This window comes from Thunnus albacares, chromosome 6, assembly GCF_914725855.1.
Source record: "Thunnus albacares chromosome 6, fThuAlb1.1, whole genome shotgun sequence".
NCBI lineage: Eukaryota > Metazoa > Chordata > Actinopteri > Scombriformes > Scombridae > Thunnus > Thunnus albacares.
The window spans coordinates 6,217,284-6,235,988 of record NC_058111.1 but is presented as its reverse complement, the minus strand read 5'-3'; the positions used below and the strand labels follow the sequence as shown (position 1 = coordinate 6,235,988).

The window sequence follows — 18,705 nt, the reverse complement described above, 5'->3', positions numbered from 1 at the left end:
TCGCAATGACAAGTCGCACACACAGCTAAAAACAACATTATTTCCCCAACAAAGGAGCAGAAAACAAGCTCCAGAGCGATAGCAGAACATAATTTACCCCTTTTGTTTTTCCTGTGGTAGTCCAAAGGTCGTAATAAGCACACATTTCAAAACAAAACCACAGCGTGTTGCTACCTGGCTAACTTCTGAGCCTACCGGTGTTTAGTAAACACAGCTGGTAAAAAAAAAAAAATTGGCGGTTTGCAGGTCGGGTCAGGTTCAGGTGGTTGATTAACGCATATTTGTGCAAGTTGTGCAGATTTGCTCTCACTGACCAGCAGCCACAGCACAGCAGGAGCTTTTGCATGTATGTTTGTGTGTGAACAAGGGAGCGCACGGAGGGGGGGGGGGGGGTGTGTAACTGACTGGGAGGGAAAAATGCTTCACTGAAACACGGTGCAAAACACGTTTGAGATCTTTTGTGTAATTATGAGAAGTGCAAGCGAGGAAGAAGACAAGATCTGCAATAGTCTCGTGCCACAAGCACCAGGATGTTGACTACAGCTTATTTAATGGCCACAGGTGTCACTAATGAGAAGGAATTTCTGATCCCTACATATAGATCCTTTAATTTCCAATATTTTATATTTTTGTCCAAAGTAATGCATTCTATTGTGCTTCTGTTTTACTAAAAAAGCAAGGATCTGTATGTAATATTCATTAATCTGGAGAGGAAATACAGTTGCAACTTGGAAAAGAGGTGAAAAAAACATGTATAAAAACAATAGGGTCTTCGCCCTTTGGGCTCAGGCCCTAATTATTTAAAATAATTTAGAAGACAAGAATCTTTGAGGACTTTGGAAATACCTTTAGAACAGCATTGACTGTTGCTAAACGACCATCAGGGTTTTTCAAGAATGGCCAGATTGTTTTTTGGAAAACTGGACACTAAACTCTGTGACTCCGATGTAACAGTAACACATGAGAGGCACAAACTGCAGCCATCTCTCCCGGATTGTGGCATCAACCACACCCATACACTTCCGCTATCCCCACTTCTCCCTGCTGCTCCGTGGCACGGATCACCCCTCATACATGTGAGTGGGCTGCAAGTCAAATTAGCTCTCCGTCATCCTGCTCGCTGAGCGCACCGGAGGCTACTGCGGTAAGATGCGGCGTACGCACAATGCCGATGAGATGATGCGCAATGGCCGAACGAGTGAGAGGGAGACACGGAGAAAAAAACACCTTTGTGGTGCTCTAATTTAGACGCTGGGACTGGACTGAATGCACGTTTCATAGATTTGTAGCCTTGTGGTTGCAGGCCGACTGGAAGGATGCGGTGGCGCTGATCCCGCTGAAGGATGCTCCGGAGCCCGAGCAGGGTTGAATAGGCTTCTGTAAAGAATAAGAAAGCAGGGAGACGTTAAGTAAAGGACACTTATTTCCAAGCCTGGACCTGAGACACCCCGGGGTCTCGAATAAGGTGAGAGAAAATGTAAGCTTTTCTTCTGGCATCCCTTTCAGGAAATGTTGGCAGGTATACTGGTTTTGCTGGTACAATGTGGTTTGACGTGGTTCATCTTCATGATTGTGGTACACAATGCTGCTGATATGAGCAGGCTAAGTGTGGTCTGCGTGGCCCAAACCTATTTTTTTTTATTTTTTTTTTTGCCTCTTATGTGGCGGATTATTGAGTCACTTTTGAGTAAATCCTTTAAACTGTGTAGGCATGAGGAGTGAATTTATGGGTTCTGACCACCTGGGTTTTAATTTTTAGTCCTGCTGATGATCAGTGGAGTCTGTATGGCTGATGCAACAACGAGTCTAATTTGTACTATGATGGATATGGCGTGAATCCACATTCTACATAAAAAAAAAAAAAAAATAAGGCCTGTTTGTGTAGGAGTAGCATGAAAAGAAGCCACTTGGATTCAGATGCGTGACCTCTGACAGACTCACACCCCCACAAACAGGATCGCTGTCATCCACTGAGCTCTCCTCTCTCATCTGTAGTTTTATTTGGTTTAGCAGCAAAAACTAAAATGAAACAAAATCACTTTATCTGAAGTTAAACATGCCTCGTTTATGTTTACGTTTACATTTTCATTACATATCTTACTCTATTAGTCTGACAACTAAAATAAAGGACTGGTTTCTCTATTTTGCAGGCTATTAAAATCTACACAGCACACATCCGGTTTTCCTACTATACTCTAATTCCTTGTTTTGTCCCGCTCCCCTCCAGGTTGTTTTGTGACAGCTGAGTCAGTCTTCGGTGACGAGAGGCCAGCCGACAAGGAGGGCACAGTGAAGCTCTGAAGACGCCATCGCTGAGCATGAGTCTGGAAGAAAACAAACTTCTCATTATCCTCTCTGTCATCAGCACTGACAGTTGCGTGTCTGACCAGGGGCGTTTCTCCTCGTCAGAACGTAAAGGAGTGATAAAAGGGAAGCAGAGGCACATCTCCAGCTCTTTGTCAAGAAAATAAGTGATTTGTTTTTTTGCTTTTTTTAAAAAAAAAAAAAAAAAAATCAGATGTTTTTGCTTTTGTCAAAAGGAACTGTTAAAACATGAAATTAGCAAGAGAGTCGGCTCTCTCTTGCAGTGCTACATTCTTCATTGTCAGAGCGAATCATTAAGAATTTCTTGAGAGTATTTCAGCTATTTCATAATGCTCTGTGTATTTTTTTCAAATGATTATCTTTCTACCTTTGAGCTGTCACACTCTGAGTCAAGAATAGACTCTTGATAGTGGCAGCGTTCCCTCTCACAAATGAGAATTCGACTCCACCTGACAGGCTGCATTTTAATAAAGGATAAGCGAGGACGAAACAATAAAACATAGATGAGGCCAACAACAGGCACCATGCTCCAGCAGAATAACAACAACAACTACCCTTGCCTGAATATGTCAGGCTCCACCCGGGAGATGCTCCAGAAGTGCTCCAGAGCCTCTCTGCCTTTCCCCAGCCGGCTGGAGCTGGGTCTTGGAGATTTGCCGCTGATACGGGGCCTCCGAGCCTGGGCCCTGTGTTCCAAGAACCGCAGGAAGGCTGGAGGTCTGCTGGGAGGAGGACAAGCCCCCACAGCTCCACCTTCAGGCAGAGGGAGTTCAACTTCCTGCCCCAGGCCTGCAGATGTGTACCTGAGCGGGGAGTGGGGTCGCATGGGGTACGGGCTTCCCTTGGGGCTGGATGCCAGACAGACTGGGATCGGAGCTTTGGTAACAGTTGCCACTCTGAAGACGTCAGAGGGCAACGGGAAGACACAGACTCAATGCCTCTTTCTCCGGACCGAGAAAGGAAGCTGTTTGTACTCAACGGCTAAGCCCGGTTCTGGTGTGACAACCAGCGCAGCCTCCAGTGTGGTCGGGGGATGGCTGAGAGGGAAGACAGGAGGAGGAGGAGGAGGCAGAGACACCCTAGCCGGGAGGAGGGACAATGGGCCAACTCAGCCAGCACAGACTGGAGCAAACCGGGTTAGAGTGCGATCTGGCCGGAGATGGAGGAAGTCCGGTAATGCAGCAGGCCGAGAGAAAACAGGCGCGAGCAGAGAGAGGCAGCAGAGGAGCAGGGAGGATCCTGCTGGAGAAATCACTGTGGAAGAAAGGCAGGAAGAGCAAGACAAAGGAGGCCTGGATAGCAAACAGTTTCCCAGCCCGCAACAGGACGGCAAGCGAGCCAGACAGGAGAAAGAGGGGGCATGCAGGAGTCCTAGATGCTGCCATAATGCTTCTCCTAAAACCTGTACTCAGTGTGGAAGGAAAGCACGGAGGAGGGAGAGCCAGGAGGAGCATGAGGAAGGTGAAAGTCCGAGGAGAGGCATCCCAACCAGGCTGAACAGTGAGGTGAAGGGAATGAGGAAGGAGCAGCAAAAGAGAGAGGAGGAAGAGAAGGAAGGCCTGCACGGGTTAGAAAACTCTAACTCTGTTTTGGTTGTACCAAACCCTGACCTGGAATCTAAACACTTTCGGCCAGACTCCCAAAGCGGCTGTGATGTTGGAGAGATAAGATCAGCTGAGCGAAATGAGGAGCCGAAGACGCAAACAACTCATAGCAAGGATTCAGAGAAAGAAGAGGATACAAACTCTGATGTCATGAAAATACATACAGGAAACAATGGTTTCTATTCTGAAAACCCCGGTGAAGAAATAGTGACCAATGTAAATGGATTTTCTGATCATGTGGGACTAGATCGAGAATCAGAGGAAGAGATGGAGAGTGTGGATGTTGAAGAGGAGCAAGGGAGCATCAGTCATACTCCTTCTGAATTCTCAGTCGTGTCCAACTGCTTTGAGGACGTCTCCGTCTCCACCTCTCCTGCTTCCATCAGCACTGCAGTCTCTCCCACTAGAACTAATGAGCCCTCCGCTCCTGTAGAGGGCAGCATCCGTAATGCAGGACATGAAGCTTGTTGGGTTCAGAGCGAGCAAGAGGACAGCAAAGAGCACCTTGAGGGGTATCAAGGGGAAGCAGACCCTGGGATTGGGGGTGAAGATGAACCGGATGTTTGCAAATTCGAGCCTCATGACTTGTGCGGGAACAACACTGTGAACGAGAAGTTCAACAAAAACAGAAAACCTCTGTTTTTCTTTAAAAACGAGGACAACAACAGCCAACCGGAGGAGAGCGAAGCCTCCCCTCCAGGTCTCAGACACAAAGATCCCCCCGTCGTTGAGACAGACAGTGGGATCATAACAGATAACAGCGACAACTGTAGTGAAACTGAACATAACAGAGCAGAGCGGAGAGATGAGCTGGTGTGGGAAAATAGAGGAGATGAGTCAGAGGAAGAGAATATAAAGAAGAGAGTAAATCCTGAGGAAGTGGATGGAGGCGGGGAGATTTGGAGGAGGGAGTGCACCTGCAGCGAGCTGAACGATGTGGACGATAAAGGTGATGATGATGAAAAGTGGTACACAGAAGGAAAGAAAGATGATAGGGCCTTACAGGAGGATAACTGTGAAGAAGGAAAGAGAAACTGTGCTCTGAAAGACAACTGGAGGCAACAGGAGCCTGCAGGAGACGGATGCAGGAAGAAAGATGATGGAGACACCTGCGGACAAACAAACGGAGAAGTGAGCGGAGAGACCAGCGCTAACGTCACTAATGCTGCCTGTGCTGATTCCTCCACCTCTCTTGCACTCTCAGCGGCTAATCCTGCCCCCTCTCTGCCCCCCCTGGGATCCATGGCAACCGGCCTGCCCTGTCTGGAGGCAGTGGAGGGGCGGGTCGGAGCGACGGCAGGAGACGGAGAAGGAGGCCAGGAAGGGAAGAGGAGACACGGGAGAGAGCTGGAGAGCCCAGAGGAGACGCAGGGTGAGGAGGAGACCGTGGCCACTGAGGAGGGGAGGAAGGAGGAGGAGGAGGAGGAGGAGGAAGAAGAAGATGAGTTTGGAGTGTTCATGCAGGCGGAGGGAGAGCCGGCCTGGAGCAAGGGGTTCGCTATGTCTGCCTCAGTGCCTTGTGGGAGCAGAGAGAGTGTTGGTGAGTCTCACGGTTGCTGGTTTCTGTTTCTGTGTCTGCTGGCCGGCCTTCCCCCCTTCCTCTCTTTCTTTCTCTTTCACTGTCTTTCTCCTTTGGGAGAATTAGTAAGTTTTCCTTTCTGTTTGTCTCAGGATCTTTAGTTAAGGTGGACAAGTCTGACACTAGAAGGCTTCAGAAGTAAAGTAAAGACTCTTTTAAACAAGTTAAAAAAATGTATGGGTTAGAGACATCAAAATATCAGCACTTTCTATGTCGTTGCTGGAGTAACACAACACTCGCTGAGAGTATTAGTGCATTTTTAACCTTTTGTACAGTTTCAGGAATGCATGTGGCTTTGCATGTTCTCATACATTAACTACAAATCACATATATACTTTACATAACACTTCATTCTGAGAGACATGCTGCTGTGTGCAAGAAATTTAAATGTAGTACACCTGCAATGATAAGTCGATTACTCGATGTGTTGATCAACAGAAAATTAATCGTTTAATCAGAAATATAATCTGCAGATTAAGAGCTAATAAACATAATTGCTAGTTGCAGTGCTGGAATGTACTTTTCCTACTGTACCAGACATCCATTGGTTTCTATTCATTTATGTGCGTGTATGAAAAATCGAGTTGCAGTTACATTATCATTATTATTATTATTATGGGGTAAATCAGGCGACTCTGATGTAGTTAACGTACTCATGATGCAGACACACATGCAGCTGGGTGTGACATCTTTGAGTGTTTGTGCCTTTTTGTTTTTCTCTAACAGCCAGTGTGTTAATCAGCCCTTATGTTCCCTCATTATGCTCCATCCAGTTAATCACCTAAGCCCCGTTTCCACTGCAGGGCCAAATAAGGCTAAGCCGGGGTTTACTCATGATTTATGCCATCTCAGTTTACCTGCCTATAAACGTTTCTGCAATTATTTTAACATATTGCTGACGATTTATCAGTGCAGGCGCTTTAAACATTGACTATGAGTTAAAGGACCATTCTAATACTTTTTCAAGTTAACCATGCACTTAATATTTGCCTTAATTTTAGTATTATTGCCGAATGGTAACACAGTGCAGATTGATTTAAAAAGTCTGCTCTGCCTTACCCCATAACAAAAATAAATGCATACTTAAAGGTGCTATATGTAGGAATCAGAAATCCCTTCTCATTAGTGACATCTGTGGCCGTTAAATGAACTGCAGTCAACATCTTAGCGTTCGCGGCATGGTGATGTGTTTTCCCTCGCTTACACTTCTCATAATTACATAAAAGATCTCTAACGTTGTGTTTTGCACGTTTCAGCAAAGCATCTCTCACTCCCAGTCAGTCAGCTGGGAGCGTGCAAAAAGATCACTTCTGTTGGCCTTTCGTGGAAAATCTGGTCTCCTCACATACGAATCAGTCCACAGGCTGTTACAGGCAACAGAGAAATTACTATCCGTTCACTCATTGGCAATAAAAAAAGATAAATTGATTCGCAATTCTACATATAGAACCTGTAATGTTCACTTTAATGGTTTACTCAACTGAAACAAGTTTAATGAGTCTGCTGATTGATTTTCACACCATACAGGGATGAATTGAAAGCAGTGGCTGACTAGAATGTGGAAAAAATACATTAAAAACATCTAAAACACAAGCAGGTTTGCAAAAAAGTTTAGCTTTAATGTAAAACACCTCATTTGTCTTTTTCTTTTTAATGCAATGAGCTTCAACTAGTTTACCGACTATAACCATGGACTCTGTAGTGCTGAAACAATGAGTTAGGTAATTGATTTCTCTTTTAACAAACAAACAAACAGAAATACTGGAACATTCACAGGCTGCAGCTTCTCAAATCTGAGCACTTGCTGCTTTTTGTGCTTTATATCATCGTGAATCGAATATTTTTGCCTTTTAGACTGTTGGTCTAACAAAACAAGTAGTCTGAAGATGTGACTAAAGAAGGAATTGTGTTGTTTTTTGTACACTTTTGACAGTTTTGACATTATAGAATAATACAGAGATGATTTGATAATGAAAGGAATCATTAGTTGCAACTTTAATGTGATTAAATATGAAATAAGCTAACCAACAATGTTTGTGGTCTTGTTGTAAACATGCAGGGTTGTTTCTTGGCCTGGTACAGTCAGCACCACTTGGCCCTGCAGTAGAAATGAGACTCTAGTCTGGCTTGACCTGGATTCCTAACCAATCTCTCCCTCTCTCTACATGATATTAATCATTCAGAGTTGGGTTAAGTGAAAGCAAAAGGGTGGGAGGAGGAGAAACACAGGGCTGGCCTGGAACTTCAAGCTCCAGTCAGCCTCAGGTTATGGGGCAACGGGTGAGAGAGAAAGTCACACAAGCACACGCAAAGACGACCGATGCGTCCAATAGATAGAGACATCATGTAACGTCTGAGCAATGGAAGGTAACAAAAGAAATCCTGAAGGCAGCGGGAATCAAAGCGCGACACAAATATTCACTGAAATGTTTCCTCGTAGCGGGATGTTACAGTGTGATTAAAGTCAAACACACAAACTCTCCCGCAGTGTCTGATACGGCAGGTGACTCTTCAGCAACGGCAGGCAACATATACAGCAACAGACGACACAACGAGACATAAATATTCATTCACTTGTTTCCGTGCAACAAAGTCTGTCGATGTGAATAACGTGATAAGGGAGACAACTTACTGTATCACACGCTGCTTGAGATCTGGCTGCTGAAAAAAGAAGCTTTAGGGTGCAACAATCCCATTTTTTTCTCTCCTGATACTGATTCTAATAAGAAAACACAGGGTCAAGGCTGATACTGATCCGATACCTTTTTCTATTTTTATTTTAAATCTGTGTAACTGACTGATCACTCATGTGTAGCGTAACATCAGACACATTACCTCTGATGTATAAATGGAGATCTTTCTGGGCTTGTACAAGCTAATTGTATTCGTCTAAAAAGGTTTATCAAAGTTTAATTTGCCGATTGCTTTCTTGATTAATCTTTTCGTCTATGAAATGTCCCAAAGTACGATAAAATTCTCATGAGATCCTCACATTTGAGACGCTGAAACCAACACCACGTTTTTGCCTTTTTTTGCTTGAAAAATGACTGAAACAATTATCAAAATAGATGCAGATTAATTTTCTTTTCATCAGCTAATTGATTTAATCAAACAATTGCTGCAGCTCTGATAAGGACAGACAGAAAAATAACATTGTTACTTGGGAGGTTAGTCGAAATCTCGGTGGCAAATTCTCAGCAAGGTTTATTAAAACTACTTGCATGGCTCGAAATCACTGGGGGTGAGATGGAAAGATTATTTGTTTTGTTTTTTTCATTTGGGTGAACTGACCCAAATAATTAATCTAATTTTCAAGGGCAGTGAAACATTTGAGGTCTCAGACTGTCTTCCCCATGTGGGTTGAGTTGGTCATGCATCCAGGTCATCTGAATGAGGGCAAAGCCTTCTGGGAACATGACCGCTATTCACAGCACACACCACAACACTACAGGGACATCTACATTGTAGGACTAACCATGTGTGTGTGTGTGTGTGTGTGTGTGTGTTTGTGTCTTGAAAACAGCACTTGGAAACCACGCCATCACCGGGGAGTCGACCCACTGGACACCAAGCTGGACGGACAGCTCACTCCACCAATCAGACGACACCTGGACAGCCTTTTCTCAGGATTTGTCAGATGAAGGTCGAGACGTAGCGGGACAGTGGTGGCCGACCAGCGCTGCGGAGGAGAGGAAAGACGGACTGTCTGCGAATCAGAATCTGGTACGGTAGTAAGATGACTTTCATACATCCATAAAGTAGAAACCAGTTTGTTCAGATCTCTGAGAACTGACAAACTCTCTGCGGTTGGTTCATTCAAGTCATCGGCACAAAGTTGAATATTTCTTTACTTGGTGTCTCTGTGCGTCATTTCAGCCAAGCTACCATTGAGAATGAATGTGAACACCCGGTTATGACCTCTGTATCGGCGACCTGTGATGTTCAGTTCATTCCAGTAGTTTTTTTGTGGAAAAAAATACTCAGCACACAAAGATTAACAAACTGAGTGTACAAATTAATAAGCCATGCACAAAAATGGATAAACACATCACTTATATTTTAGATTAAGTCTTATAATTTACTGTTTGGTGTGTGGACCTTCTGCCCTGGATCAAAGATGGATGTATGAGCATACACTTGCTAGCTTTGTAGATATTTCATGAACATAATGGAAAGTTGTTCTGGCTGCATTCACTCTATTGAGGCTACCATCTCTGTAGGAATTTGTATCTCTGCCTGTTTCGACCTGACCTTTACTGTTGATGTTTCAGAGATATTATCTGCTATTATCTGTTGTAGCTCTAGTTTAATAGCAGGTGGGCCATGTCTGGTCAAAAGAACAACTACAAAAATGCTCCGTAAATAGGTGCATCAACTATATCAACTATACCTAAATCCTGTTTGTTTGTCCAGATGTTTTTTTTTTTTTAAATACTTTTTTTTTAATAATATATTGATTGCAAACTGTAATGTTCACAAAAAAACATTCAAATCCCTCAGGCTTAGTGTGAGTATTTTTTTTTTAAGTATGAGTCAGACTGAACTGTTTGCAATCACTGAACTTGAGAGTCAGACAGAAAATCGAAAATCCCAAAATGCCAGTGGTACCTGCAGATCAGATACAGATAATGTTAGAGGCAGGTTGTTCCCGTATCTAGTCGAAGAGAAAATTGTTGTCCCAAAGTAAAATATTGCCTTAAGATTACTGTAATAAAATAGCGACACAGCAGTGGTGCCAGTCCACTGTATTTTATTCGGTCTGTCCACAGAAAAACAGCTTAGAAATGAAATTATGTCTCACAAACAATGACAGCCAGGGTTAAAGCACGATGCGTTCCCACCAGGTCAACTCAAACCTCAAGTCTTCGTAGTGATGGTGCTGCGAGACTATTTCAATTTTAAGCATCCATTAACAGCTATTAGACTCATAAAATCTTTGTGCAATTAATTTGAGCTCCTGCGACAACACTGTCCTTTCCTCTCTTAACTTCCAGCTGAGGACTAAAACGAGTGTGTTGACACAGGCCGGCTGCTGGCTGCAGAGCCCCCGAGGCTCCCAAAGTAAATCAATAATAATAAACTTAAAGTAAATGGAATATTCTCTGTATATAAATCCAGGCCACCTTAATCAGGTCAGTTGTAACCCAGAGGACCACTATATATTATCCCAGATGCGTCTAAAAGAAACTGATCATAAATGATTTCAGTAAATAATTGAAGTGCATCTTTAACCCGCGTGTCCACTGGAAGCCACTTCTTTTGGTTTATAGTATTTAACAAAGCCACTTGAAAGCAGAAGTAAGTAAAAATCAATTTAGCTAAACCGTGAATTGTGTGAGCTCTTGTGGCTGTTTGTACAAATACAGCTAGGAAGACTTTTAATAGACATCTGAGTTAAACAGAGCTGTCCAGTTCTTTACTATCTTAAATAGGATGTATGCGCTTTATTATCTGTGTGAGTTAAAACTATACAAACTAAAACATGACAGACTGAACAACAGCTACAGGATACCATTACTGGACAAATGTAACTGTGTATCACTATTTATATACTGTATGGCTGTATATTTAAGGGCTAAATGGAGTCTTAAAGAACTAATTCAATTTTCATTCATAACTCGACACTGTTGTTAGCAAAACACAACCTAGAAAGCCTTCAGAGAGCTTCTTATTCAAGTACTTATATGCAGTTTTTAGGCACTTGGGTATTTCCATTTCATGCTATTTTGCACTTCTATTTGACTACATTTTAGGGGGAAATTTTGTACTTTTTACCCGACTACATTTATCTTACAGCTGTAGTTACCAGCTACTTTTCAGATTAATATTTTACATAGAAAACATACAATCAGTTTATAAAATATGATGCTGTTAAAATTAGTTTAACCTCGACCAACAAAATAGTACTGCTTACATGTCAATGCAACAATAATCAGTGAATTTATTGATCCAATAGTTTATACTTTATTTATTGTTTAAGTATATTTTGTTGCTGATACTTTTACTGGATTTTAACATAAATTTTGAATGCAGGACTTTTGCTTGTAATGGCGTATTTTTATTGTGTGCTGTTGCTATTTTTAAATAAATTAAATAAATGATACCAAAAAATAATGAATAAATAAGTGTTCAATAAAAAAATAATATGTATTTCTTCATTTATTTATATATTTATTTAGTTCCACTTTTTTTATTTACATTTATTTGTTTATTTATACATTTGTTTTTCATCCACATTCATGTATTTATTTACACATTTATCTATTAATTTCCCAAGTCACTTTTAGGCCCCCGTACTCCACCACTGATGTTACATCTACTGAGGCAGCACAATTCTCTAAACTTGTTATTTTGATAATAGAAAGTGTTTAAATATTTTTAAACAACACCCTGTAGCCTGGTGGGAAAAGTGCATTTACCATTTAACTGCAACTTCCCCTTCATGTCACATCCTCTCAGAGCCTTTCCTGTCTTAGTCATTGTCCAAAAAAGGCAAAAAATAAGTAAAATCCAGGATCCAGATCTGCAGCAAATTCTAGCCTCTTGTTTCTTGGCTCACAGGAACCAGAACTAAAACCTCGTTCACATATGAAGCAACCATTGAAACACAGCCTGACATACAGTAGTCTTGTGCTGAGTGACTACAGTTTTAGATTAAAATCAGTCTATATTTTGTACAACTCTCTACCGCACATTAGATCAGTCGTAGCTCTGAGTGCTTTTTTCTTTTTTTTAAAAAAAAAAAAGACGCCAGCACTGCAGGAAGAGGCTCCCAGTGGACATTATACACAGTGAAAAGATGCAGATGAAAAATTAGCTCTGCTTAAAAGCCTCAGTGAAGGATGCTGGTGGGAGAAAACTGTTTTTAAATGAGTTGTTTCATGTGCTTATAGTGCCATGAAGAGAAGCTGAAGAAAATCAAGTATTTATTTGGGAGGAACTGAAGAGTGCTGCAAAATGTCTTTTATTGTTCTTCATTATGGATTATGGATGCATCTTGTTTTTACTTGTTTTTTTTTCCTCCCCCACTCATCTCATGAATCTTCTGTTTAAATGCTCAGGAGGAGAACAGTCGATTGTTGTAGGAAGTGATGAGGTGTCTCTGTCTCTCCTGCAGGTGGCTCTCTTTGCTGAGGCCTTCCCCTCGCTGCCTGACTCGTCCTCAAGTGACCCCTGTGACCTCGACACTGTTCCCACACTGACCCAGCTCCTCAGGGGCAGAGCCAGCCAGGACCAGGGGTAGGAAAACTTTCTCCCTGTAACCGAATAATTTGGATTTACTTACTACATCAATCGATCTGCTGCGGTTTTCACTGCATGTGTTGAAACATTCCTCTAGTTTGTAACAAGAGATATCAGAGCCCAGGAAATCCTGCATGACCTGCGTGTAATAAGCAACAGGAAACTGACATTAAGGATTTTCACGGTTGGAAGCTCATATTTACTGTTAATCTGACATGACACGAACACAGCGCAATAGTACAGCAAGTTAAAGGATTTGTCTTATTGTTGATAAATCTCATGTTTTTTCTAAAATTAAATCAAGTTTTCAGTCTTTGGAGCTGTTTTCACAGTTATGAAGATGGCACCACAGATGGCAGCCATTGTGTTTTGCATTCAACCTGCACTATTATATAATTGAATTATTTATTGCACATGTCGCATTTAATTGTTTTCGCTTTCATATACATTCGCCAGCCACTTTATTAGAAACACCTGTGCAAATTAATGCAATCCAATACAACAGCTCTGCCATAAATTCTACTTTTATGAAGCTTATACATTTTCAGTTTTTGCTGACATTGTCAGAAAGGTGATAATTCGCTTTTAGATTTATTATTAAGGTCGTAGTGGGTGGTGGTTGTGGTGTACTGCAGTGCATTATATTGAACATACATGAGGGAGGTATACGACACAGAGGAATAAGATATATCAGGCTTTGGATACACACACAATACTTGCAAGTAGATCAATTGATTGATGTTTTGGCTCTGCACATGACATTTATTGATGATAGTTAAATTGTAGAAAATCGCCAGACAAATCCCTTAAAGAGTGAAACCTGCAAATGTGTAAGAGATGAGCAGGTCTCAGAACTAAAAATGACTACACTAGAGGAAAATATCTGCTTTCTAATGTGGGATATTTTGTTTTTAATTAAGGGGAAAAAAAATGTCATTAATACAGTGAATACAACTTCTGGCTATGTTAGATAATGTTAAAGTGGGATTAAACACATTAGTACAGTACAAACTGCAGAAAATGTGTTTGTAATTACTACCTGCTGTAGGTAGAGATAACTTGTGTAACTGATGCTTTAAAGCGTTAAATACTTTCTGCAGATCCAGAGTTTTTGTGTGTGTGTGTCTCAAAGATGCCAGTTAACTTTTTTGGGGGAATTCAGTCGGGTATTCTACTAATCTACTAATCCACTAATCCGCAACATGTCTGCAGGTTTCTGACCACATTTTATTCTTCAAGATTTAAGACAAGGTGGTGCAGAGGAAAAGCAGCAGATCATAGAAGGATTTTAAACAAAGGTCCCATTCAATGTTTTATTGTAAAACTTTGAATTGGGATCATGTAGAGATCAAATATCTTTAAAAAAATGTAATAAATTGTGGCCATCAAGTGGCTCATGTGATGAACTACAAGTCATAGTTAGACCACTGTAAACAGAACATGGACTGTGGTTATGATTGATTGTGAGCCTAAAGGATTTTATGCACTTTACAATTCAACTAATATGAGCTGTTAAAATATTAACATTTGTGTAGTGGAGCAACCAAATTCAGACTTAATACAGGGTCAACGGTTTCATCAACAAAAACATTAACAAACAACAACAAAAAAAATAAAAAGCGTTATCTTTGTTTAGGGCGGAAACAGAATCTAGACCATGAAGTGAAGCGTAAATTCTCCATGAAAATCCTTAATTACATGGATGTTGTAGGTGCTTATCTGATTCTCCAGTTTCATTGAAGAGTTCACATATAAAATAAAGTCCTGCACACTGTCACTTTTAATCCAGCTGTCGAGTATTTCTCTGTAAATTCACTTCCCTGCACACCTGTCAGTGTTTAAGAGAAACCTTTGAAGTCGGTGTAGATATAATAAAGATATTATAGTATGTTATTTTCATAATTTAAGACAAAAACACACTCACACCTCCTTTCATCACATGATATCATTGTTTCCTCTGTGTGTTGTTCGTGCTTGACCCCTCAGGCTGTTGGACAGTTTCCACGACTTGAACAAAATGATTGGCCAGAGATATAAGAGAGCCAATGGCGTGTCTCGTGACCTGCTGCTGAAGACTTTACACTTGGAGCACCCCCACACTGTGAGTAAAGACGGCTTTCATTCACCGAAAAAACACGGGAACAGCACCCAGGCTTTTTTTTTTTTTTGCAAAAAAAACAAAGTACGACTTGATCACTTGATCCAAATCATGCTGACGTGGTTCACTGTTTTGTATTCTGTGGGGAAACACTTTAAAAATCTTAATTTTACAGTAAATGCTCCCTCTCTGAACACACACAAATGCTTTCTACCCCTTAATTTTACACAGAGGAATAAGCACAGAGCGCTTAGTGTTCAGTTTGTGATGCTTCAAGGTTGTTAAATTTAATTTGTTAGCTTGTAAAATGAACTTTTGGTTTGGTTTGTTTGACTGACTGGCAGCTTCATTCAAATTCTGTGACCGTTGTTATATGCAAAACACTTTACAGTCGTAGATAAATGAACGGACCAGACTGGTGTCACAGCTGGACCCAAACCATGTTAGAAAAACTACAGAGCACCTGCTAAATATGGAAATGTGTGATTTACTCCTACTGTAGACATTTTCTGCAGGGGAAGAAAGTAAAAAAATAAAAAACCACACTGTGTGAAAGGTTCAGTTGTTTTATTGTTTGATTCTTCTCTTTTCTTGAGTTGCTATTTTAGTTTTTCATGAACTTCCTCTTTGTTATCAGTGAATAGCAGTGAATTTCTGATTTGGTTCTTTCTTGTTTTTGGGTAATTACTGAGGATTTTGTCTACTACAATATAATGTGTTAAACATTGAATATTGTACAGATGGATTCCAGTAGAAGCCAATAAAGCCTGACAGGAAATAGTTTGTTATATTATACTTCATCTTCATATAATCATGATCTATTGCTGCAGTGCTCTGTAATGCATTGTAAACAAATAAAATGATATATTCATACAATTAAATACATTTGCCACCAGTAAATATACTATGAAATAAAAAGGATATAGAGTATTAGTTTGTAGTTTTACATTTTGGTGATAAAGTGGATTTTGCAGGTGCAGGGTTATCGATTACATTAGAGGAGGACAGGGCTGCAACAAATTATTTTTAAATCAATAAATTGTGTAGAAAATTGTGTAAAAAGCCTCTTCTAGTTTTCCAGAGCTCAACGTTTAGTCTTTCAGCTGCTTATTTTCTTCAACCAGCTGTCCAAAACACAAAGATATTCAATTTGCAGTAAAAAACAAAGAAATGCAACAAAGCTGGAACCATAGAATAATTGGTGTTTTTGTTAGATAAATTAAAAAAACTGATTATCATAAATTTCATAAATTCATTTTCTGTTCACCAATTATTCAATTAATCAACTAATAATTGTTCATTCGTCTTGACGTCACACATTCATCGTTGCGTTTTGTACCTTCGCAGGAAAGCAGACCTGTTCCCTGGACAGCCAATCGCCGTCTCTCTCCCGGCCTCCCCTCGGCCAATCAGCACGCTCAGAACGCTGCCGCTAAGCGACGGCTGTCATATGACTACAACAGAAACATTATGGAGTAGCTGTAGCGGGGTGCAGCTGCGGTCGGACTGAAGAACTGCAGGTTTTAACCCCAGCAGGGCAGAACAGATCATCTTCTCAAGACTCTGGATTCACAACACGTGTGTCCCGTCTGCTCGCTCGTCTTTGGACTCAACTACTGATCGACCTTTTGACTCTTTGCACACTCCCCTGGTTATTTAAGCCTGTGAGTCAGTGAGAAGATGTAACCTGTGAAAATGAAGCGATGCACTCCAGTTTTATGTCAGAAGTTGTCTCCTCCAGGTCCTGTCGATGTATCCTGGCGGAGTGTTTTCATTACACATGTGCCACCTTGTTCACCACCAACCAACCTCCCATTTCTGAGTTTCCTTTTAGACCCTAAACAACCCTAAAACAGCCGACTGATTGTTTGGAGCGTGATGACCTGCAGGTACAAGGTACTCGCCACCATGTTGGAGGAAGCATGCCTTGATATTTTCTTCTCTTTTATTATTATCTGAGTAGATTTAGATTTAATTAAATGGAAATATTTCTGTCAGAGGTGCTGTTCAGGGTGGAAATTGTCTCATTGTTTAATTTAAATCGAAACTAGTGGAGCCAAAATACACTTAACTTGTAAAGAAACTTAAAGATTTATTTTAAATCAATATCACATCATTGTTTTCAGGTCTGTATGCTTACTAACTGTCTTAACTGTATAGGTGCAGGCAATTAGGTCAGCTAGGCTAACTAGCAAACCTCATTCTTTGTGGGTACATATATTCTTTTTTACTTGGCAGCACTCTACACTTCTTCTCTTACTTTTTTCCCCCTTTTACCACAAATTTCAGTCAAAATATTGTCTGTTTGACTCCACCCTCTGATGTCTAACTCTACCAAAGAGATTATTTCTTCCTCTAGAGCAGCTCTGTCAGAAAGATTCGTAGCACTGATGCAGCATTTATGTCATAGGCGGAAATGGAGGGAAGCAACTGATTTCTGTTACAACTTACAAGCATTCAAATAATCAGTTAACTGAATCACTTTAGCAGTGAGCTACAGTTTATGATGCTACAGGGGATTCAACAATATTAATAATTTTAGTCACTGTGAAAGAGGAACGTTTGCTTTTCAGCACTTCTGTATTAGTCAGTTCCAGGTTGGATATAAAATACTAAATCCCAACTTATCTTTACAGTTAGAGTAGCCAGAAATGATGTTTTTGTTTTGTTAAAGAACAAAAGAAAATGACGAACATGGTGGCTTGACCCTTGTAATGGCTGGTAATCTTTACTCAAACTGGCTGTAATGTTAGTTTTTCCTCCCTACAACAGATAAACCTATAGTGTAAAAGTCTGTGCGGACGCCAACATAACTCTACAGATGTGGATGTCAGCTGGATTCATGCAAATGTCACAACTCATTTAACTTCCTTTTCTTGTTTTTGAAAGTCACAAGTAACAGAACATTGTGTTATCACACTGAAAAAACAAAGTAAAGCGTTATTTTCCCACATATGCCAGTTATAAAGTCACTTTCAGAGTGCTAACGACGGCTCTGGATGTGATTATCACTCTTAAATTTTGTTTTACTTTTTCCAGAGTGATGCATGTGCTTTCATTGTGTGTTTGCTACAACAAGGAATTAACCTTAAACTTGTTTTGTTTCATCAGAGAAACGAGTTTGTCTTCCAGTTTGTGCCAACAGGAGCAGCCAGTGAACGAGCCAGTGTTTGCAAGGTTACAGCAGCGAATCAGACACATTGGAGAGGAAATGTTGCCTCGTGGTTTTTCAGACACACTGAAGTGGACTCAAACAAAAATTCTGGCATGTGACGTTTCTCTTTTTTTTTTTTTTTGTTTTTTCTGTCTGGCTTCCGCTCTGCTTATCTCATTCAGTACATTCATTTGAACGCAACACTGTTGCAAAACTTGAATCTAGCTGCCAATCAAAACAGTATTTTCTTTTTATAATATTGTTCACATTGTGACCATTTCAGTGACACACTGTACATTTTTAATTTAGACATACTATCACATATTATCACCTCAGACAGTTGATTTTGCTCTATGTTGTATATTTCACTCGTCAACTCAAATCATTTGTGATGAAATTCAGAAACAATCTCGTGTGTGTGTGTGCGTCTGCCATTTGTACAAACTATAAATTCCTGAAAAGAAAAAAGATAAATATTTTCTGATCTGTTCAAATGAGCAAGAAGGATTTGTCGCCTTGTTAACTGACATAATAAAATGATACTGCGTGATGACTGACGCTTCCTCATGACGTTCAGAAGTTCATGTGTAGTGTATAAATGTTTTGTTTCATTTCCACCAGTTCGCACGCAAGTTAACCACTATAAGATACTCGACACCTTTGTCTGGGCCTTTTGGAAGAGAATTGAAACTTTCTACTTCCT

General features: G+C 40.7%; 1 protein-coding gene across 2 annotated transcripts; it reads left to right on the top strand.

Annotated features, from left to right (window-relative positions):
- Window positions 1-262: 262 nt before the first annotated feature.
- si:ch211-14c7.2 lies at window positions 263-18,555 on the top strand. Of its 2 annotated transcripts, XM_044354748.1 has the most exons (7): window positions 263-1,465; window positions 2,228-4,069; window positions 4,100-5,469; window positions 9,032-9,231; window positions 12,626-12,747; window positions 14,737-14,851; window positions 16,196-18,555. In XM_044354748.1, the coding sequence occupies exons 2-7, from the start codon at window positions 2,829-2,831 to the stop codon at window positions 16,325-16,327; spliced, it is 3,180 nt and encodes a 1,059-aa protein (XP_044210683.1). In that variant the 5' UTR covers window positions 263-1,465; window positions 2,228-2,828; the 3' UTR covers window positions 16,328-18,555. The 2 variants fall into 2 exon arrangements, with proteins under 2 accessions (XP_044210683.1, XP_044210682.1); XM_044354747.1 differs by having other exon boundaries at window positions 2,228-5,469.
- Window positions 18,556-18,705: the final 150 nt, after the last annotated feature.